Source organism: Primulina tabacum, chromosome 5 (genome assembly GCF_025594145.1).
Source record: "Primulina tabacum isolate GXHZ01 chromosome 5, ASM2559414v2, whole genome shotgun sequence".
NCBI lineage: Eukaryota > Viridiplantae > Streptophyta > Magnoliopsida > Lamiales > Gesneriaceae > Primulina > Primulina tabacum.
The window spans coordinates 4654711-4676944 of NC_134554.1; the positions used below are offsets into that span (position 1 = coordinate 4654711).

Sequence of the window (22234 nt, forward strand, 5' to 3'; positions counted from 1 at the left end):
ACCGTTGCAAATTGTCTATAAATATTCGCGTTTTCAGTCCAATTTCCTCCTGACCGCTTCACATCTACAATAAATTTTTCTCTCTTAGACGATTTTAGTTTCGATTTAAGATGATTTTTTTCGCTTCAATTCTTGGTAAATTTTGAAGTGTTAATTAAGATCATGAATATTATTAGCTTAGTCAAAAATCGTCGCTCTTAAACCGTCGCTAATTAGCGAAGGTGACGATTTTTGAAAAACCGTCGCAATATGATAGCTACGACAACGGTTTTAAACCGTTGTCGTTAAACGCACTTTCAACTAACACTGTCAGTACAATTTTAAATGACCTACGACAACGGACTTTATCCGTTGTCTTTTAGCGTTTTTGTTGTAGTGTGTGACGATTTCAATATATTTAATATATATATTTCTTAACACTTGTAACACATATTCAAAACAATCGATGTTATAGTTATATCCAATATTCATCTTTTATCTCGTTCTTTTAGTAACATATATACACTAAAATTAAGCAAAAGAAATTGTTGCTATGTTAGTTAAAATCGAATTTGAGCCACAAATCTTGGATGGGAGGATAGCCAAGAATTGTTTTGTGCGGCAATCATGAAAGAGTGTGACAGCATTAATATACGATGTAACTGAAATTCATGCACAAACAGCAAGAAGCATGTGCACCCCTCCATCAATTAATACCAAAACCTTGATCGAGTGACATAAAATGTGACATTAAATGTATATGCGTGACATTGTATCTAATCATATTTCGTAGAAGCCATGAAACATGGAGTGTGTTTAATTTTGTCCCATTGAATTTGAGGCAACTGACGTACACACGTAACTAATAATCGTGGCCGAAACCTTTAAAAACACATTTTGTGGAATCTAAGGAAAAAAAAATTATTACACAGCCATACCCGAATTTTGTCAACCCAACTTAATTTACAATATATCGAAATCACTTATTCAAAACGTTTGAGCAAAGTAATATCACGATCTGAAAATTAATTTTGGATAATTTGTTTTTTATGTTTTGAATTAAGTTCGATATCAAGCTTAAAAGTAAAATAATAGATGGATTCGGTTTCTATTATAATCATTTGTGCCGAAATCGCTCCTAATCCAATGGTTGACAGACTAAAACAGATGTCAAAATTTATTACACATGTGAAAACATAATTATTTAATCTAATAAAAGTTTGTGTTGTTAGAGAAAAATAGCAATAATTTTGATAGCACACCACTTTAGTTTGTGTGAAACCGATCCTAACTAGATATTCAATCCAGTCATCACATGCTGTCATGGGACAATTCAATGGAAAGCCATACTTATAATCAATTATTGATCAGTAATTAATTAATTTTTTATGTGCAAAAGAATCTATTTCAATTGATGATCGATAATCTTTATGATGTATAGAACAATGATAATTTTTTTTTTACAAATAATTGATTCACAATTTCATTTGCAGGATTAATTAAAAAACAATAATACAGAAAAGAATTGATGGATGATAACTAGCTAGTAATGGCAATTAATTAGGGGGGTGGCGGAGAAGACTAGTTCTTCCGGGGCCGGAAGATTGAGGTCTAATGCCAACATTTTTCCGGGCTTCTTTTCTTCTTGGGGCTCGCTGCGGCTGCTGTTTTCCAATGGCGGAAGTGTCCTGTGCCGCCGCATGTGGCCACCCAAGGCCTGGCCGGAGGCGAATTCAGCTCCACATATTGAACACTCATGAACCCTACACCTGTTTAGCGTGCCGCCGCCTAAGGCTAGGCTTCTGCTCCTGATTTTGAGAGAAAGAATTGTGCGATCAACACGTTTTTCCTTGTTTTCCGCTAATGGGTTCTCGTCCTCTGCAGTTGTTGGTAATGTCTTGATAATGGGCTTCTTGTGGCTGGCTCGGTGGCCACCTAATGCTTGGAATGAAGAAAAACTCTTGTTACAAGTCTTGCAGCGGTAAAATTCTGCAGCCCCCGCCTCGTTCCCGGCTGCCGGAAACCGCGGAGATGACACCTGGCGGCGGCCTTTGGCCAAGAGAATCAAACAATTCGCCATGTCTTCTTCTTCTTCTTCTTCTTCTTCTTCTTCCATGCCTTGCTTGAACTCACCAGAAGTTAACGTCATGTAGTGATGATCAGAACTGCCAGTAAGGTCACTTATATCGCTGCTGCCGGTGCTAAAACCTCCGCCGCTTCTTCCGATGTTGGCGTTGCTAGATGAGCATGTGGCCATGGTTAAGGCAAGAGGCGAATCCGATCTTGGTTTCTTGCCACGTTTTCCTTTCATGGTATCATTGTAATCCTTGGCCCCCATTGTCGTTTGTTCTTGAATTTGCATCATCCTTTTCGTGTCGTTCCCTTGTTTACTTTTTTTAGCTTCCCTTTTTTCCTATTTTTAATTAAAAAAAATAAGATGAAGGGAACTTTGTCATGCATGGGACTATTCAAAAGTGTGATAGAGATTGTATTTATAGAAGGGAATGACTTGATCAAGGGTTGGAATCACTTACGTTGAGATAATTAATTTTCATATGTTATTGGATAAAATATAAGCACTTTTATGGAAAATTTACGTGACAATGTTATAATTTATGTTATATATAGAAATATGCAGCAGAAAGTACTATTTATGAAACTTAACAGACTAATTAAGATTAAATAATTTAATTTATCCAAATATTACATGTATTAAATCAAATTTTTATTCCAAAACATAGTCTTAATTTAACACAATAAAATTAAGTAATGTCTCGGGATAACATTATTTCATAACATCGTTTTTTATATAAGAATCAAATTTCTTCATATCTATAAATTTTGAAAATATAGGATGTGGGTAAAGTTAGACTCGAACTTTGTGAACCTTAAACTTTTCAGCGAATAGAAATTATATATAATAAAAAAATAGAGAATTTTTATGACAGACAACCAAGGAAAGAAGTGGGAATCGGTTGGCTTTGAAGCAAACTTATTACCTTTTGTTTTGGCAACGATTCTTTGTGGAGGATTAGGGTGCAAGCAAGCCTGGCAACACAGAAATCCCGCTTCACCACCTCACTCCCTCTTTATTCTAATAAATATAATATAATTTTCTTATATTATTTTTAATTACTTTATTCATATCTTGTCCTTGTAACTAATACATTATATATCGACTTTGTACCTATCTCAATTAATCGGTGCTTTGATGTTCGCTTTATTATTAATACCCACGTTGGTTGTTATAACTTGTAAGTAACCAAGTGATACAGATACATAAAGCACGTACCCTTAAAATATATATAGTCAATTTTTCTATAATATTTGTACAACTGTCACTTATCGTTTAACCAAAAGTTATAACTAATGATAATAATAAAACTCAGATTTTTTAAATCGTACAACATTTCAATCACAATATTTTGACCCAACAAGATAATTATTGTACTCCACTAATTTTAAATTTCTTGAACTGTTTTAAAGTTTTATTGTGAATTAACATAGCTTTTTATGTATTTATGTTTTTGTAAGTTTGTAAATAAACATGTATTTTCAAAAGTACCTCAATCAAAATTATTCAGCTTTAATACATAATAAAATTTTATAACAGATCATGTAATTCGATATGATAAAAAAAATTTAATTTTTGATAAATATTATTTTTTTTAGAGGCATAATTTTGTTGACGAGGTATCACAATTCACTACATTTGGGCCGATTTGACTTTATTTTGAACTCTCCAATAGTAAACTAATAAAGAATTTCCCTGTGGAGTTGATGCACAAACTGTCGACTCGGGTACTCTGCATTGGCCCCAAATTTGTAAAATGAATGACTTAAAGACCCAAAAACCTCGCCGGTCAAATAATTAAATAGGTAAACTTTTGGAATAATTAGCTACTTAATTAAATTTCAGCCAATTATTAAGAGTTGGTAAAAGTACACATCGATACGACGTTGTCCTAAATTGCTCAATCATACTGATGATATCTGTCACCAAGTATATATTATCGATTTGTTTTTTTTTTCCTTCTAGGGACAGAGTTTAATTAAAAGAAGTCCAACCTGAGATGTCTCTCTTTAATTTCGCTTTGATTCTTAAGCGAAAAATGTTAGATAATTGATCCAGCCATGTTTATTCTTTTATTTTTCTTGTTCCGAGTGGAAATCTATATTATATTATAAATAATATAAAGATAGGTCAGCATATTGAGAATTAAGAAATTTCTTTAATGATTAACTAAGTACAATAATTAAGCAAATACAGATGACGCTATAGCCTATGATAGATCAGGAAATCAGATGTTACTTTTAGGATATTAGTCCAAGAATTCATATAATAGTAAATATTTATCAATACATGTGAGGTTCATTGATTTTACGTGGACCTATCGTGTATTATTAAATATTACTCTCAGATACACAGTTGAGGTTGTAGTTTTCTACGAATAGCTTGAAACTTCCCAGATAGATCCACATAAAACAAGTAAGAGCATATCGATTTCATGAAATGATTTTTCTTTTTTTTTTTTTGGCTCCAAAATTTGAAGTTTTTACCCGAATTTTCGAATTTTTGCTCATCACAAAACACATATTTGGAATAATCAATTGAGTAAAAGAGATTCTTGGAATGTTTTATGTGAGAATTTACACCTGAATTATATGTAGCTGTCATGTATCCATTGCCAGCATGTATATTATCTGTGCATGTTAACCAGTCGACTTTTGCTCTGGCCTTTTAGTTCTTTTGGTTTTCTCGCCTGGACTTCATGTTAAATAGAGTATCTCATAAATCGAATTAAAAAAAATGTATCTCGTAAATTTAATTTTGGATATTGAAGTATAGTTTTTCAAAAATTAACATTACTTTTTTAAAAAAGCATTTATTTGAATTACTAAAAATATTGAAGGGAAATTTTATTTACTAGTTTAATTGATACAATTTCTTAAATTAAATTGATTTGATTTAATTAATATTGAGATTTTGTCTTTCTAGATAATGTGGTACTTAATATTCTAATTATGCTAAGATTTAATAGAGATATGATATCCTTATTTAAATAGAGTTCGTGACTAACAAAACTCTTACTTCCCATATTGTGTAGGATTCCTTGGTTGGTAAACCTAGGCTTATAAAAAAGAGACTTGATGTGAAGAATGTAGAGTTTTTCGCCGCAGCACAAATTTAAGAGAATTAAATTCACGAAGCCGTTGCTGATCGAAAGAGTGGTGATCGCTGTGTTCCCTTGAATGTTGCATACATCCAAAGACAACATCTATAACGATGTTGTTTGAAGATCGTGCTTAGCTGCTCGTGCTTTTCAGGATCACGTTTTGCTTTCTTAATTATGCTTTATTATTGTTAGTTGTTTTAGAAAGCGTATATTTTCTCAACGTGTTGAGGAAATTGATTTTGTCTTAATCACTAGTGATTGGTTTTTTTTGTAAACATTTTGGTTTTCTAGTGATTAATTTTTGCCCTGAGTCATCACGCAAGTATTTATACTTGTGCAAATTTAATCTTGTTCATATATTTATTTAAAGTGAATTTGTGTTGTAAATTTTAATATTCCGCTGCATGTTGTCTCAAATGTTGTAACATTTGGCACAATACTTAATTCTGATAAAATACAAATTCATAACATTACACTACTGATATTATATAACCTTACATCTCTCGAACAACGTTACTTACAAATATATTTCAAAAAATTAACACCGATCTCAACCTTAAAAGAAATTATGCGAAAGATTATTTTGGAAATAAGATAACTTTCTCATCAGTTATCTTGCAATATTTATAAGGCATAGGTATTTCCAGTTTAGTCCATAAAAATATATATTAAAGTTGCATTTTAATGATTTGTTTTCAAATCTACGTCTCAAATACATTGTTTCAATTTAGCTCAAAAATGAATCTCTTATCTTGCCAAATATATTTTTTCGTTTCAATTTCAAATCAAATCTCAACTTAGTAATTTGAAATCCAAGAAATCCTCGCACAAAATCAAAGTCTTCATCCTAACATAGTATATCTTCAATCTAAAAAATCGCTTTTTTCATCCTTTATATTTGTCTCTTATTTACATTTTCAAAATCAAGTTTCAGTCACAAATATTTCAATTTTTGGGTTTTAATCATTTTTAATCGAAAATGTTAATGTGACACTCAACACGTGTGTTTCACGTCGATGTCTGATTAGTATCATTTTTACGTTTTATCAGCACCACGTCGGAAAAAAGACCATAAGTGCAAAAATACAAAGGTAAAAAACTAAAACGATATTTTGATAGTATAGATGATCAAAATCGCAAACAAACGAATATATGTAGCACTGAAAATCAGATGGTTACTGAGTAAAACTCGAATATGTGCAATACCTGCAAACTACACAAACCGGGTAAAAATGAAAGAGACTGCATACAAGCTCAAAAAAAAAAAAAAAAAACTTTTGTAAAATTTAAACTTGGAATCTTTAATCCTACCTTTGCACGTTCACCCACCTCTCCTGTCCCTCTTGTTCTGATATTAAGTACTCTTCCTCCACAAGAGTGTGTACATCTCTTTGATCCTCCTAATTAATATTTACCTAAAAAAATTTTGGTCTATAAATTCATCAGTAATCATCTTAGTCCAAATGTATCAAAATCACTGTATTTAGTTTTATCCTTATAATCTTTTATTATCCATATATATACTTTTCAGATAAATATTAACACACAAGACCTTTTTTTCTAAAAAAAAAAAGGAAACAAAATTTCGCGTACAGAAAAGAGGTTAAAAAACAAATTATTTAGCGTCATAAAATATTTATAAGTGCATACAGTTGGTACAATTTTTAGGTAAGTCAAAATAAAATAAATAATTCTAAAATTTGTATAAAAAAAAAATTTCTTTCAAGGTGATATTATATTTGTATTGTTTTTCAAAATATATGAGTCCGATATAACTTTAGCAAAATAGAACATGACATAAAAATTTAATTGATTTGAAAATTTGATTAAAAGAATTTATATGAATCAAAATTTCTTTATATTTTTTTGGGAAAAAATAGATTATTTTTTTGCGTAATTTTCTTCTCAAAGACTAATTATTTTGTTCTAAAAGAAAACTTATTGATATCGATTTTTACTTGAAAACAAATATTATCGGAAGAGAAAAAGTATAAGGATGAAGAATAAAATGGATGAGTTCGAAAACATTTAAGCCAAAAATTGATCATATTTTGAAAAGCGAGAAATGAATATATAAAGATAAGTTGATCATTTACTTTGGCAACCATAATTGAAGCTCTCTATTTCAAACAATAAAGTTCGACTTCAAGTAAATTTTACGAAGTATCGCGTGTTAACAAATATATAAAGATGTAAATGCTGGTAGCTGTCAATGACTTCTATACCGAAGTTTTAAGTTTGAGACGATTTATCTGGTTAAAGATACACTTGTAGCAAACTTCCCCTAACTAAAAAGAAAACTCATAGCTAGATTTAATGTTTGATAACAATCAATAATGGGTGGATTATTTCAGATGCAATTTGTTTAAAAGTTTATAATGATCACCACAATTAATTTACAATTAAACAAAAAGTCCAAATCTTGAAAACTTACAGATTCAAAGAGAGTATCTGAGTATGGATTTAACACTTTACACGTATTTGACCTTAGGAATTGAATCCTGCTTAAGCTTTCATCAGGTTACGTGCTTCTAAATAAAGGGATCTTCGCAAAAGCAACTGGTTTTACATTGCACCAACTCAAACGATAAACTACACTCATCTTTTTCATTCAAAAAATATTTTTAAATTTCTTTAAATAAAAATTCAGAAAATCATTAAATATGACAGAAATCATATTAATCATTCCCACTTAATTAATCACTAGTACTTCGATTTTATTAAAAATAATCGTAAAATCATGAATGTATAGGATTATTTATGTTCTCACATTTTGATACATCGATTTTTTTAAAAAAAAAGGTGAAATAAAGAAGGAGAGCGGATGGATAAAGAAAACCAGCGAACGAACGAAAGCAACAGTGTAGTGATCTGAAATCAAAGCTGGAAATTAGGGGAACAGGTCTTGTTATCTTATGTGCCATTTAAAAAGTTTCTTTTTCTTTTTCTTTTTGGGTCAAAATAATCGTCTCAAATGGACAAATACGCAGATGGTGATAAACATGAGGGAGCTGTCCTCCAACCCAGCTGTTAAATGAAGCTGATACGGATACTTTTGGTCCTTATCTCCTAGCTCCACACTTATTCTTAGATTCTTCAAGCAAACCCGACGGCTTACACATATCTATGTAAATTATAATCATAAAATATCCTTTTTTAAAAAAAAAAATTCAACTCGTTGATGCACAAAGATATTATATAGAAAAAATTAGATTTTTTTGTAACTCTTTATGGTTTTGATATTACATATTGTCAAATTTCAGTCTGCTAACATTAATTTTGACTTTTGGCAATAAGTGGGGTCGGGTTTATCGGGTTCGGTTTTTTTTTTCAAGTAACATAAACAATACCCGAACACAGAGAAACTCACAACCCGTCGAACCCGATGCCCCGGATACCCAAAAGATGTCGGGTTCAATTCGTCACTATTATTTTATTTAAGTAATGTTGTGATATTATTATTATTAATTAAATAAAATCTGAAACAATGAAACCTAAAAGAATAACAAAAAACAGTGTCCTATACGCGTCGAGTACTTAGTAAAAACAGTACTCAACACCAACCCGAAAAAGTATTAGTTTCGGGTACCCAAAACCCGAACCCAAACGCCCTCCCCTAAACATGACGTGCGTGTGTGATGTCGTATCAATGTTTTCAATTAAACAAAACCAAAAAATACAAAACTAAAACCGAAATTTATGCAATAAAAATTAAAAGATACAAAACTAAAACCGAAATTTACCCGAAAATTTATCAATGAACATCTTTTAAGTATATATCATGGGAAGCATAGATGAATGATTCAAAGGGATATATAAAAAGAGTGGATGTCCCTTTCAAAACAAGTAAGGTTGCGTTGTAGTAGCATTAATGAGACAGGGTTGGGCCTAGGATGCGTCACATAACATGTCAAACGTACAGTACCCAATTCCTTATCATCAAATCTTCCCATATATGCCAAGAGCGCCACCTTGCTGCTAAATATACCACCATCTTTTTCTTTTACATCTATCGCGACTACTTTTCAATTATATATATTTAAATTCAAAAACTATGTGACAGTAAACATAGTAATTCTAAGTATATCTCAACAATTTTTCATGCTTTTCTCAACTGACAATTATAGATATTATAAATTATTTTTCAATTTATTTACATATTATTTTAGCTGTAAAAAATCATAATTAAATCAAATATTTGGGAAAAAAAATATATCTTATATATGAGTGATGTAATCCGGGTGAATCGGGTAGATGGAATCGGGGCATTCCGCATTATTTAAAAAAGAAATTGTGATGCACTTCTCGAGGCAACACGGGTAGAAAGTTTCCGGGAGCTTGTACGAGAGCCCGGGCTCATGACTGCCCGGGTAGAAAACATTCCTGGTGATCTCATGCCCGGCTAATGGAGAAAGTGATCTGCATATTGATTATAATTTGGGCTATCCATTTAGTTTCTCGGATAATTTATGACCCGAGCTCTTACGAAGATAACAACGAGGTCTAACATCTTATTTTTAAAATAAATTATTAAGATATTTGTGAAAAAAAAGAGATGACTAAAGATATTTTATGTTGGACATTATATTAGTTTTTTTTTTGTTATGATAGTTATAAAAAATCGCATAATATGATGAAAATAATACAAAATGTTATATTTTATTAATAAAATATAAATATATAAATTAACAACAACAACAATAGTTATAATTATAATTAATAATATTAAAATGATGAAGACGCTTCTGTATAAATACAATAACTCTTTCTTCTTTCTTTTTTTTTTGAAATGACAAATACAACAATTCTCTTTTAAATGGAAAAAAAAATTGACGTATGATATTTAATAACAATCTCTAAATTCTAAAATATCCCACCATGGGAGATAAAATATCTTCTATTTATTAAGTATGGGCATAATAAAGCTAAAATACTTGGTATCACAGGTCTATTTTTTTTCCTTAAATTCATTATTTCAAAATTACAGGTAATATGACCCTCATTTAAATATAATTAATTCAAATTAAAAAAATATATAATAATTTCAACTTAATCCGTCAATATTATTTTTATTTAGTATAAATTAAATTAATTATAAAAAAATATTCATAAAAAATGACATTAGACCACGAAGTTTCGATAGTATGAATTTACGTGTCTACTAAAATACACGTGGATGGTGGGAAAAGATGGAGCAACGTAAATGTATTTTCTTCGAAAATCAAAAAAAGGTAATAAACACATATTTTTAAATTCAAAGATTTTTAAATGTACAGGGCCCACATAAAAAGCGTACGCGCTTCTTCTTCCGCATATAAATACGACTACGCTAACAATGGAGTTTGTCATCATCCGTGGAACATCCCGATTTCCCAACTGTAATAACGTCTCGCCACTCCCGTAAATAAGACGTCGTCCCTCTGTTTTGGTATGCATTTCCTTCACCGCCTCCAATATTTCTGAATTATTTAATTTTTCTGTTGCGTTGGTAAGTATATAATTGAAGATGGCGCCTGGCAATTGCTGGCGTGTTGCCTAGTGAGTCCTTGTCATTGCGGTTTTTAATTAAATTCGTATTTATTAATGGCTAAGTGGGATTATAAATGTAACGCTCAACGGAAAAGATGGAGAAATTTAAGGGGCCCTCCTGATAATATTTTTATAATATTGCAATTAGTGTTATAAAAATCATTTCTTTGTTGCTGTATCATTGAAGGGTTCTTGTGTTCCCCATCAGGATTTTAGCAAATCTTGATCGCAACTCCACTAAGGGTCTGATTTGTTAACTTTCTTTTTTTCAAATCTCCTTTTTTTTCTACTTTATTATTGTGGGTGTGTTATTTTCTTGTTTTGGTTGCTTTGTGCGAAGACTGGTGATTTTTATTAGTTTATTTGCGATTTTTCAGGACAAATTCTGTGAGCATACAAGGATTCAGAATGGACTGTGGTTTGAAGAATCAGATGATTTCTCATTCTTCAGCAAATGATGAGTACATGATGAAGATGGATTTTGTTGAATATGGGTTTGTATCTCGGTCTCCGTATTTTTAAATATTCTAGCCTCTTATCTTAGTTTTGTTTTTAAATAATGTTTGATCGGTTATACACATTTTCGTAAGATGAATTTGTGTATAGAAGATAAATATTCATTTGGGAAAATATTTGACTGGATTTCAGGTGCTCTCATTACCAGAGGAAGTGTAAGATCGTAGCACCCTGTTGTAATGAGATATTTGCTTGCAGGCACTGCCACAATGATGCAAAGGTCCATTTTCTGTTTACAAATCTTTTTATTCATGATAAATTTAAGTGCTATTATTGTTTTCAATAGAGCTTAAAATTTTGTATTCTCGGTAAACAGAATTCAATAGACGTCGATCCACTGGAACGACATGATATCCCGCGGCATGATATAGAGAGGGTTAGTTTTTGTTTTCCTTTTTCTTGTTCGTATAAGTAATGTTCTCTTGGATGTGTTTTGAATACTATGAGGCATTAAGAGCATCTATGTTGAATATTTGAGGAATTGAAATGTTTTTGCGTTTTGGTCATCTAGAGTAGAAAGAGGAATTGAAGAAAAGAAATTTTATTCATTTCTGTCAATTTTTCAGCTGGATTACATGTCCAAAAATGATTCGATGCGCGAATAAGCATATGGCAATCGTCACCGATTCACAAGAATGCCGCAGCTTCTTGCGCATGAGCCATGGATACTCATTTTAGCTTGTTTTTCCCTTTTTGCTTATGTTGTAGCAGAGCGACACGGTTATTTTCTTGGTCTGATTCTTGATTTGATTGGGATCGCTCTCAACTTTGTATTGTTTTGATGTGCACATACACAGATGAATTTTCTCGAATGGTATGTATATTTGTGATTTGATTAACTTGACTCGATAAATATGTGTATTCAGGTTGTCTGCTCTCTCTGCCACACAGAACAACAAGTAAGTCTCATACCCTAAACTCATAAGGGTGTAATTCTTGTCATATTGCTTAAAGCATACTTGGATCAGTTTGCTCAATTATTGATTTTTTTTTGTTACCTTTTAGGTTCAAAAAACGTGTATTAATTGTGGTGTCGTTATGGGGAATTACTATTGCCGAAAATGCAAATTCTTTGACGATGATGTAAGCGCTTCTTTGGTCATGATTTTTTGAACAATGAAATATTTGTTGTTGGTTATTCATTTTAACCACACTACCTATTTTTGTAGGTTTCCAAGAAACAATTTCACTGTGATAAATGTGGAATTTGCAGGTGAAAATATTATCCTCCTTGTGCCTTTTATCGTTTCCTTCTTGCAACTTTGTTTCATTATGTAATATTTCTTTTTTTGGTTAAAACAGAACTGGCGGTGAAGAAAACTTCTTCCATTGCGACAAATGTGGTAAGTTTTCTTAAATTTTCGGATTTAGCTCACTAAATCATTGGATGTAATATAGACGAGTTGAAAGCATGTTCTCTCCTTTTCAGAATGTTGCTATTCAAACTCATTGAGAGATTCACATGTTTGTGTAGAGAGAGCAATGCATCACAATTGCCCCGTGTGCTTCGAGGTAAATACATGCAGGTTCAAATGTACTAAGAAAATTATATTTCTAACCGAACCGCTTTTTTATTAACTTCCAATATCCACAACTGCAGTATCTTTTTGACACGACAAGAGACGTCACTGTGTTGCCGTGTGGTCACACTATACATCTTGACTGCATCAAGGAAATGGAACGCCATTTTCAGTAAGATTTTAATGTACTTTTTGGCCTCCTCCCATTTTTCAGCGCTATTATGCTAACAGTATACGTATGCAGGTATTCTTGCCCAGTTTGCTCGAAGTCTTATTGTGATATGACCCGTGTTTGGGAAAAACTTGATCAAGAGGTATATACACGAATGATACAGCTATTAATGTTTAACACTCGTAATTTAATCACTGTATTCTGATCATCTCTCGTGTATGCCTCAATTTTCAGGTTGCTGCTACTCCTATGCCTGAAATTTATCAAAACAAAATGGTGAGAAACATCTTTAGCCGTTGCCTATCTCACCTATGACTTATTTTGTGTGGGAGACGTGATTACTCGCCTATGAATAATTCTTGATGATTCAGGTCTGGATCCTTTGCAACGACTGTGGAGAAACGTCTGAGGTGAACTATCACATTCTGGCGAACAAATGTATGAATTGCAACTCGTATAATACAAGGCAGACCAGAGGAAGCCATATTTCTTGCTCATCGAGAATAGCAGAGATTGTTAGATGACAAGCAAATTTGACGGCATTAATATATTCCAAGGAAGATGGAGACAAGACCCGTTGATGTGAATTATCGAATTGTTTCTTTGTTACTTTGTTTCTTTGTTACTTTGTTTCTTTGTTGGTTACTAATTTCCAAGTTTATCTCAGTATGCTTAACTTTCCTATGGAGAACACACGTTTGCAGTACTTCCTTTTTACTTGTATATATATGAAATGAAGATCTATCCTAGTCATTTCAAGATTTGAGGTGTGTTACATGCGCATGTGCTGGTGTATACATACACGTACGCAGATACGTTTCTGTACGTGATACGTGTGTGTGTATCAGTGAATGTCGTAAAGAAAATATAGCACTAAATGTGAGTTTATTCGCACCAAAAAATCGTGATCGATTATGATATAATTTATTTAAAATTTTCATCACCAGGCAACAGAGCGCGAAAACAGTATTCACTCTTAGATTTTTTAATTAAAACCCATAATATTTTTTTAGAAAAAAGAAATTATTTGGGGAGCGACTGGAACCACAATCATATCCCTACCGAGAAGTCTCACTCGAAAGGTTGAGAGCAAAAACCAGACGACAGATAAAAGTAGAGGAAAGATTTCCATAATCTCATTAAATTTTATAGAAATCTTCCATGTACAGAGTCCGGACAGTTACAGTACATAATGTCTAGGAAAAATGGAGCCGTGCAAGGAGGAGACTCGAAGGGACTTCCTTGAATGTCTGCTTCCAGGATCCAAACACGCCATATTACTAACTATTCTCGCACCACAAGCATAGCACATTTCACAGTTATCCAAGCTCTAGTATAAACGATTTGTTCATAAGATTGACAGCCGAATCCATGAACTGCAACCACAAGAAAAAGTATAGACATAACATATAAGAGTGGAGTGGTGGCATGTGGAGCGATATCCAGCAATTTATGACACGTTTGAAAAGGGATGCTAGAAGGGATCGGGACATGAATTTTCATGATACTTAAATTATCTTCACAAACTATCCACTCGTGGACAGGATTAGAATTTGTTGCATTCCATAGTTACTCAAAAAACCATCAAGTTGCACTATCCACTTTTGTTCCTCATCATCTAGCTAAAGGGTGAGCCATTATCCAATTTGGGCAACACCTTAACTACATGATATAGACTTCTTTCCCTGCATGATATAGATTTCTGATCATAGGATACCATAGGTTCAGAATTTTTTAAATGCTGCTTTGTCCAGATGGTGGAGAGAATGATGGCCATTAGAGGCAAGCTTTCCCCTATAATTTTTTTTACAGTCGTATGATCTTCATATTCATTATATAGAACTTAATCTGTGTCATCCCCTGAATAAGTACATTAAACTTGTCTTCTATGATTTTTTGTGGTCGAAATTTTTTTATGTTTAATTGTACCTAAGCACTTAAGGAAGATGAACTCTTGCTCCTTGTTAGCTACATGTTTTATGACATGACAAGTAGAATAAAGCTTTTCGCGACCTCCTTTCTCATTAATGTCATTTTGAAAAATCCCAACAACCTTGTTTTGCTGATATGTAGCCTGCATTGAACAGTTTAACAGCTTGCTCACAAAAAATAATAAAATAGTAAAAGTTCTGCCCTATCGATTGATTTGAGTTCCCGCGAAACCGGTTGAATAATTTCAAGTCAAATAAATTCATGTTCAAATGCGGTGGTGAAATTTTAGTGAGTTCTTCAAGCCTGGAATAAGGTCAATAGTGGAGTATCTAAGTATGGATAAAATTGAATTGGACATAACGGACATGCAATACATGAAAACTTGAAAATCTAAAAGGAAGATCACAAACACAAAACAGTATACACAGGAAATTGGATTCGAGCCCAAATTACCAAGTTAGGCAGAAAAAAAGTAGGGGAAGAACCATGACTGATTGAATCACCACAAGATTTACATGATGCACTTGCTCATTTCTACTAAACAAGACTGAAAGGTGTCACTGAATGAGGGCGATGTAGATTATGAGCAATCCCATGGATTACAAAATTCCCTAAATTCACTCAGCAAAAGAAGAAGAACAAAAAAAAATAATTAACACAAAACAACAAAATCCTTATGAACACAGGATATATCTTGATGACAAACAGATAGCAGATATACGCAAGAGACAACTGATGCACCATAAGCGGAGCCGTAGACATATAACATCGCGTGTTATACAAAATGGTGTCACTCACTTTACGTTTATATTGCATCAGAAGTTCTATAACCAAACTGAAAAAAGTTCTTCCTCTTAAACATATTACAGTTCAGAAACATAAGGGATGGTGTCAAAATGAGAATGAAACCAGACGGAGGCAAAAACACACCTTGAGACCAAGAAGCTTGATAGGCGCACTTGTCCTCGCACAATGTAATCCTGCCCTGCAGCTTCCACTACAGCCTCCATCCCTAGCCTATTTCCAATGGGATCTGGATGCTGAAAAATGATCTTCTCAAACTCGTTACATTTCGATCTATTATCAAAGAATGTATATTTACGCAACCGTATTATCAAATAAATAAGAATCTTCACAAGAAATGTATGAAGGGAACCGAACAGTCAGCATTACACTGCAATTTCAAAAACATAATAATGTATCATCCACAACTCAATACATGGTAATTATCTTCAATGCCAAATAAAATCTCAGAAATGAGAAGTGATTACACTCAAATTACTTCCCAACTCCCCGGAAAAGAAAATAGAGCTTCAAAGAATCAAAAGTTTTCATCTTTTATGAATACCGATCAACCTCAATCTTTATACACTTTTTAATCGCCTTTACGATTCAAAAACTAAAAAACCCATGTGAAAAAAATACAAAAACACAAAGCAAGACTGCGACTTTACAAAAAAAGATCGAATACAAATAAAAATATAATACAACTACGATCACCTTCATACCAGATAGAGCACAGTTTGAATAGGAAGTCTGAGGTACACAAAGAACAGGCGAGTGATGAATTTTCGGAACAGGCTTTGCAGGGTGGCTGCTCCTTTCTTTGACATTGTTTATAGATTTTGAACCAATAAATACTGCAATCTGTATATGTGTATGAATCTAGAAACAGCAATTTATTCCAACTTGCTCAAGCAAATTTTTACTTGGAGCGAGCGAGTGGTACCTAATCTATGAACGGGGAGAGCTTCCGTTTTTTAAAAAATTCTTTTTTAAAAAAATAAACTGAAATATGTTTAGTTTCGGTCTGGGTCCGGTTGGATTATAAAATAATGATTTGGGAGATTGACGGTTTTGGAATTGAAATATCGTTTTAGTTGTTTGGGAACATGAGATTCTTAAACAGGATTGGAATTTGATTGGGATTTAAGTGAAGACTGGTAAGTCTCTTGTGATACGATCTCACGAATCTTTGACTGTTAAACGGGTCAACCCTACCGATATTCACAATAAAATATAATAATACTTTTAGCATAAAAATTAATAATTTTTCATTAATGATCCAAACGAGAGATCTGTGTCACAACATACAACATGTGAGACCGTCTCACATAAGTTTTTACCTTGAGTGAAATCCTTCAAAATTGAATTGATTTCATGAAATTTGGATTTCAAAACTCTTTTTAACGCTAAATATTTATTCTTTACAAATTGTTAATCTACTTTTCAAATTTTCTAAAGTATTAATTTTCCCACAAAATATTATACTATTAATTCAAACGCACTTTATCATGTATTTCGATACATTTAATTTAAAACAAATTACAAATATTTTTATTTTAAACAATTCTATAATTTATTTCTTCCCCTCAAAAATTTCATAATTTTAAGTATGTCTCACGGATTTATTTCGGATCGACTCGGTCTATATTTGAAGTGAAAAATATTACTTTTGACATTAAAAAGATAATAATTTTAATATATCATATTAGATAAGAGATTCATCTCACAAAATTGACTCTCGGATAGAGTTTTTTTGTATGTTTAATAACTTAATAAATTCAAATTTTATTTCTTAAAACAAACTTTAATTAACAAATGGTTTTTCTTCATATAATTGAAAATAGTTTTGTCCTCTATGTTTTAATAAACAAATATGCGTATTTATATAAATATTATAATTAATTAAAGCAGGTATTTAAAATAGTTTTAAATAATTTTTTAATATATGATAATACTTTTTAAACGTGGGACCCTAATTTGAAATAAATTTTAAACTTTAACCTTTTACCAAACATACGAAATTCCAATTCCATTTTTTTATTTAACCAACCAGACAGAGTATTCATTAAAGAAGGAACCCCGCCAGAAACGAAGGGAATTGTAAATTCGCAACTCAATTATTCAAACGAGACGTACAATTGTGATCTTTAAGTATATGTTATGGTAAATATCCGAAGGTGATTTATCTTTTTCCATACAGAGACTTACATAATACAGAAAATCTATGCTGTGAGTACACAATAACAAATAAAATTTCAGGGCCCGTCTTCTACTCTCTTATTTTCACAGCCGCAACCAAAAACATTTCGGCTCCACATACCATGTTCTCCAAGTACGCTAAGTTATTTTGTCCCGCTCTCTGGACGCGGGAGACACACGGGAAGACGTCTACAGCATTCTGCCAACAACTTTCTGATATAAAGAGATTTACATAATATACAGATTATATAGAATATATACTTTCGATAACATCGACACTTCCTTTAACATATTATTAATAATAAATAACAAAATGCACCACTTATTTAGATGATAAATTAAAAAGTTCGATTATTAATAAATTTTTCACAACTTAAAACCCACGAATATTCAGAGGAAAAGTTGCTAGAATTGGAGCAAAGCCCATGGCATTGGCAGGAAATCGCGCAAGGAGGTACCGAATTATCAACCTCAAAATAATCGTAATCGAACTTAAACATACGAGAGTAAAATCGCTAAACATATATGAAGGCACTTCACAAGCCAATCTTAATATGCAGCACATTTTACATATAAAGTATGTCCTCACTTGGCCTGCTGCTTTGCCTGTCACATTAGATTTAGGAAAACTCATCTTTTGAAAGATTTATAAATGGATACCACAGAAGCCAAGAAGAGTAACCATAGTTTACACACATCCATCAGGGACATTGATCATTTGACTTCAGCCTCCTTGAGCAGCTGCTGCCAATCTCTGCCACGTGAATTCTCGTTGTTCCTCCAGTTCCTTGGTTTTCGCCTCCCTTTGTGCATAATGCCTCAAACACTCGTCAAATAACTCGGCATCCATTGCCAAGAACATTTTCCGGACATTAACAGTTAGGCCATGCACTGCCTGGTTCCAGTGGGATTGGATATTCTTTTCCAAAGCCTCAAATATGATAGGTAAAATGATACCACGATTCTGAGCAATCAAGGACACAATATGCTCATTATGCCACAAAAAGAGAGCTCGTTCTGCAACCTGCAACGTTCATAAGTCATAAACACATAAATACCATCACGGTGACGCAATGCTAGATAAAAATAATGGTAATGCAGCCTCTTTATTAATCAATTAGCTATGATCAGGCATGTAGCCATATCCATTAAGTTCTGGAAGAAGAGTTGAGAATAGCTTTTCAGTGGATAACTTTTAACACAGAATAATGATAGCGCGGCAAGCAAAACCAATAATCAAATTACATACTCTGTACCATATATAAATTGCAGTTTTCACTCGAATTCTTCCAACCGGTAAAAGTGAATGGCGCAACGATGATCCAAGAAAATTTGGTGAAGATGACTACAGTAATAAACCAATTAAAAATTTAACTTATAGTTTGACAAACATAACCTTTCAGTCGTCATAACAAGCTTAATCCAAATTTCTACAAAAGCCACGTGAGTTAATCGGCATTCTTTTGTTTCCATAAACCATCTCTCACATTCGTGCAAGCAGCTTCCAATCAAGTTATACTCGTTTTCATCATGTAAGTGATTCCAAAAGCACCAGAAACGATCCTATAGCCATCACATTTCCTACTCTCAGCCAGAAGATTAACAATTGGAGGGGCATGCTATTAAGCTCTTACCGGACTATCTCCTATATGGGCATAATCATTAAAGCAAATCCAAATTCATTGCAACAAGGTGGATGAAAAGTGAAAACAATGGAGGCATGTATGCGTGATTGATTTCCAAGATATGAATCTCCAATTCTCTTTTTGGGAAGAAAAATGCAAGTTAGTTAAGAAAACTACCTAAAGCATTAACCACACCTTAATTCTTCTTAAAAAAAACATATGTTTTTGGAACATCTAAAAGGAAAAAGTAAGAAGTACATAAACAACACTGGAAACTAAGTTCACATTTCTAAGAAAATGACTCATATAAAATTGGAAAAAGAGCAGCGTTGATCAAGCTACGTGAGACAACAAACTAAAGAAAAATGTAGCTACAAAACAACAAATTAAATAAACACAAGATTGGAATTGATGTGAGCAGAAATCAACTGTAACACAAAATACTTAGGGTAAATTCTTACACCTGAAAATGAGAGCTGTTGAGGCAGCGAGCAATCTGTCGAAAAAGAGGGACCATGCAGCGTTGAAATGCCGCCGCCTGTGTCGCCTCCAACACTTCCTCAAGTTCGCCCAGAAAGAGAACCTCCTTTTGGCAATTGGTGACGGGCCAATATTTCAGCAAACCCCGAATGACGGCATCAGCCAACTTGTAGTCCTTTTCCACAAACTGCGTGATGCAATATGACAGCTGGTGGTGGTACGTGGCTACCGATTTGGGTTTGTGGAGTGGTATCAAAGCTCTAACTAGAAACAATTTGTGCTCTTCCTTCATTGGCAAGGCAAAACCATTAATTATGCTCCCCAGTATCTCCAAAAGCTCTCCAATCCCGCTGAACCTCTCTGTCTCATATACGAACCTATAAAGGATATTGTTTATTGCTTTCCTAATGAATGGCCTATGCACCATGAATTTCCCGTATATTCTATGCAGAATAGTCTTCAAATACTCCCTCTCCCTCGGATCTTCAGAATCAAACAGATCAAGCAACTTCAAAACAAAAGAATGATCAATATACCGTTTGGCAATCTTTGTATCAATGTCGGATGAGACTACATATCGCAAGAGCAGTTCATAGACCAGCTGTAAATGTGGCCATGATGGATCAAGGTACTGGTCCTCCTCTTCAGGGTCAGCATTCTCAGAACCCGTATATTCATGGGAGGCCGGGGGCAAGCAACGGAATATATTAATAGATATCATTCTAATCATCTCCTCTTGATTAGATTCGGTTATTTTACCTGACCCAGCCTGAATAAAATCCACAAGCTCCGCAAGGGTTTGCCTTTTAATCTCTTTTTCCCTCACAATCTTCAGTGTATCCGAGAAATCAAAGAGGAAGCAGCAAACTTGCAGCTTCCGCATAAACAAACTCTGACGCTCGGTGACAGCGACATCCCTAAACATAGGTTGATTCTCAATGGAACCCGGAGGAGGCACTGCATCAGAAATCATATGATGCGGTTGATGTGAATTCGCAACCGCACCGCCCCGAGAGGCATGGTTCACTACGACGTCAGATGTAGACACCGAGCCGGAGCTCCGGTTCGGGGACACAAAGGCATAATCGGCGTCGGATTTCGCCACCTTTCGGTGGCCTCTCTTCATTATCTTTATCTTATTAAACATCCTCGCCCTCCGAATTACATTCAGAACCCTAACCCTAAACAAAGCATTTGCACCCTCTCATCTTAAATTCAAATGAACAGATAATTCCGCGCAGAATATTTGACAAACAATTAATGGGAGAGAAAAAGGGTAACGATCAAAAGAGATATATTAATAATAATAAAAATGATAACTGCGGAGACAAACGAGCCAACAAATTAATCTACGGGGAGCAGAAGCTGGAAGATGACGAATACGGGAACGGAGGATGGGACGGGGAGCCAATCAAGAATCGCCGGCAACCGAATATTCCGGCGACCAAATGATGGAAGAGGGACACAATCGAGCGGTGCAGGTATATATATACACACCATCTATATTTGTTAGAGAGGTGGTGGATAAACTAATATTTATTACATTTACGCCCTCCGTTTTAAACATATATTACTTATTAATATTAATATTAAATCGTCCCCTCGTATTTTATCGTATACTAGTTATTCTCCACGTTGGATTTGTATGTGTGTGCAGTCGATTGACTAAAATAAATTTTGATAAACCACGTAGAGATTAAATTTATATTTGAATTGTTGAAATAAAAAAAATAAAAATAAAAGTATGTGTTGAGATTAAAACAAAAACACAAAAAATAAAAATGTAATATTAGTATAATATAAGGATAAAATTGAAAAAAAAAAGTTGGTGTCTTTTCTAGGTGGTTACTATCATATCCTCAACTTTAATAAAATAGAATTGATATTTATTTTAAAAAAAAATAGCAACAAATGTGTACAATAAAAATAAAATAAATGTGCTGAAAATCATACTAATCATTTTGATGCAGTTAAAATAAATGAGTCACGTAGACTGCGTACACGAGATCCGACTTATTAGTAAACTTGTCTACTTGGCCTGTAAATAAGCTCATCTGGCTGGTAAACGAATCCACGCAGACAATACACAGTTAATTTGCGGGGCGTCACCTACGTCACGAACACTCGTCAAGTGGGCGTCGGGAGGGTTCCGGACGTAGACACTCCGACGCTCAAGTCAGTAAGCAGTTCAAAGAAAACTCAGAGAACAAGAGAAATTTTACAAAAATGAGAGCATACCTCCAATTCTCCGGAAACTCCTTTATTTATAGATTTTTAATAAAATCTAAAGGGCTTGGGCTTCTGCAATCATAATCAATA

General features: G+C 33.3%; 3 protein-coding genes and 2 long non-coding RNA genes across 8 annotated transcripts; 1 reads left to right on the plus strand and 4 right to left on the minus strand.

Moving 5' to 3' along the window:
- Nucleotides 1-1388: 1388 nt before the first annotated feature.
- On the minus strand, nucleotides 1389-4789 carry LOC142544617 (zinc finger protein ZAT5-like). Of its 2 annotated transcripts, none has more exons than XM_075651648.1 (2): nucleotides 4636-4789; nucleotides 1389-2392 (listed from the first exon to the last, which is right to left on the minus strand). In XM_075651648.1, the coding sequence occupies exon 2, from the start codon at nucleotides 2342-2344 to the stop codon at nucleotides 1523-1525; it is 822 nt and encodes a 273-aa protein (XP_075507763.1). In that variant the 5' UTR covers nucleotides 2345-2392; nucleotides 4636-4789; the 3' UTR covers nucleotides 1389-1522. The 2 variants fall into 2 exon arrangements, with proteins under 2 accessions (XP_075507763.1, XP_075507764.1); XM_075651649.1 differs by lacking the exon at nucleotides 4636-4789 and adding an exon at nucleotides 2979-3085.
- Nucleotides 4790-6250: 1461 nt separating this feature from the next.
- On the minus strand, nucleotides 6251-7707 carry LOC142544618 (uncharacterized). The gene is made up of 2 exons (XR_012820070.1): nucleotides 7591-7707; nucleotides 6251-6571 (listed from the first exon to the last, which is right to left on the minus strand). It is a non-coding gene; the product is annotated as an uncharacterized LOC142544618 (long non-coding RNA).
- A 2732-nt stretch (nucleotides 7708-10439) lies between these two features.
- Nucleotides 10440-13654, plus strand: LOC142545735 (E3 ubiquitin-protein ligase RZFP34-like). Of its 3 annotated transcripts, XM_075653091.1 has the most exons (14): nucleotides 10503-10584; nucleotides 10894-10928; nucleotides 11063-11179; nucleotides 11334-11421; nucleotides 11518-11577; nucleotides 12068-12100; nucleotides 12207-12284; nucleotides 12371-12414; nucleotides 12504-12544; nucleotides 12631-12713; nucleotides 12802-12893; nucleotides 12966-13035; nucleotides 13128-13169; nucleotides 13265-13654. In XM_075653091.1, exons 3-14 carry the CDS (start codon nucleotides 11094-11096, stop codon nucleotides 13415-13417), a joined length of 870 nt encoding a protein of 289 aa, XP_075509206.1. In that variant the 5' UTR covers nucleotides 10503-10584; nucleotides 10894-10928; nucleotides 11063-11093; the 3' UTR covers nucleotides 13418-13654. The 3 variants fall into 3 exon arrangements, with proteins under 3 accessions (XP_075509205.1, XP_075509206.1, XP_075509204.1); XM_075653090.1 differs by lacking the exon at nucleotides 10894-10928 and having other exon boundaries at nucleotides 10440-10584; XM_075653089.1 differs by lacking the exon at nucleotides 10503-10584 and having other exon boundaries at nucleotides 10603-10928.
- A 208-nt stretch (nucleotides 13655-13862) lies between these two features.
- Nucleotides 13863-16641, minus strand: LOC142545736 (uncharacterized). The gene is made up of 3 exons (XR_012820352.1): nucleotides 16326-16641; nucleotides 15756-15902; nucleotides 13863-15128 (listed from the first exon to the last, which is right to left on the minus strand). It is a non-coding gene; the product is annotated as an uncharacterized LOC142545736 (long non-coding RNA).
- A 1611-nt stretch (nucleotides 16642-18252) lies between these two features.
- Nucleotides 18253-21434, minus strand: LOC142545734 (serine/threonine protein phosphatase 2A 57 kDa regulatory subunit B' beta isoform-like). The gene is made up of 2 exons (XM_075653088.1): nucleotides 19899-21434; nucleotides 18253-18834 (listed from the first exon to the last, which is right to left on the minus strand). The coding sequence occupies exons 1-2, from the start codon at nucleotides 21060-21062 to the stop codon at nucleotides 18535-18537; spliced, it is 1464 nt and encodes a 487-aa protein (XP_075509203.1). The 5' UTR covers nucleotides 21063-21434; the 3' UTR covers nucleotides 18253-18534.
- Nucleotides 21435-22234: the final 800 nt, after the last annotated feature.

Bases quoted from the DNA above. Each gene is read 5' to 3' on its own strand.
- LOC142544617 (XM_075651648.1), bottom strand. From the start codon at position 2,344: ATGATGCAAATTCAAGAACAAACGACAATGGGGGCCAAGGATTACAAT.
- LOC142545735 (XM_075653090.1), top strand. From the start codon at position 11,094: ATGGACTGTGGTTTGAAGAATCAGATGATTTCTCATTCTTCAGCAAAT. The intron at 12,415-12,503 runs GTGAAAATATTA...TGGTTAAAACAG, and splicing joins GATAAATGTGGAATTTGCAG to AACTGGCGGTGAAGAAAACT. The intron at 12,545-12,630 runs GTAAGTTTTCTT...TCTCCTTTTCAG, and splicing joins CTTCCATTGCGACAAATGTG to AATGTTGCTATTCAAACTCA.
- LOC142545734 (XM_075653088.1), bottom strand. From the start codon at position 21,062: ATGTTTAATAAGATAAAGATAATGAAGAGAGGCCACCGAAAGGTGGCG. The intron at 18,835-19,898 runs GTGTAAGAATTT...TGAACGTTGCAG, and splicing joins TCAACAGCTCTCATTTTCAG to GTTGCAGAACGAGCTCTCTT.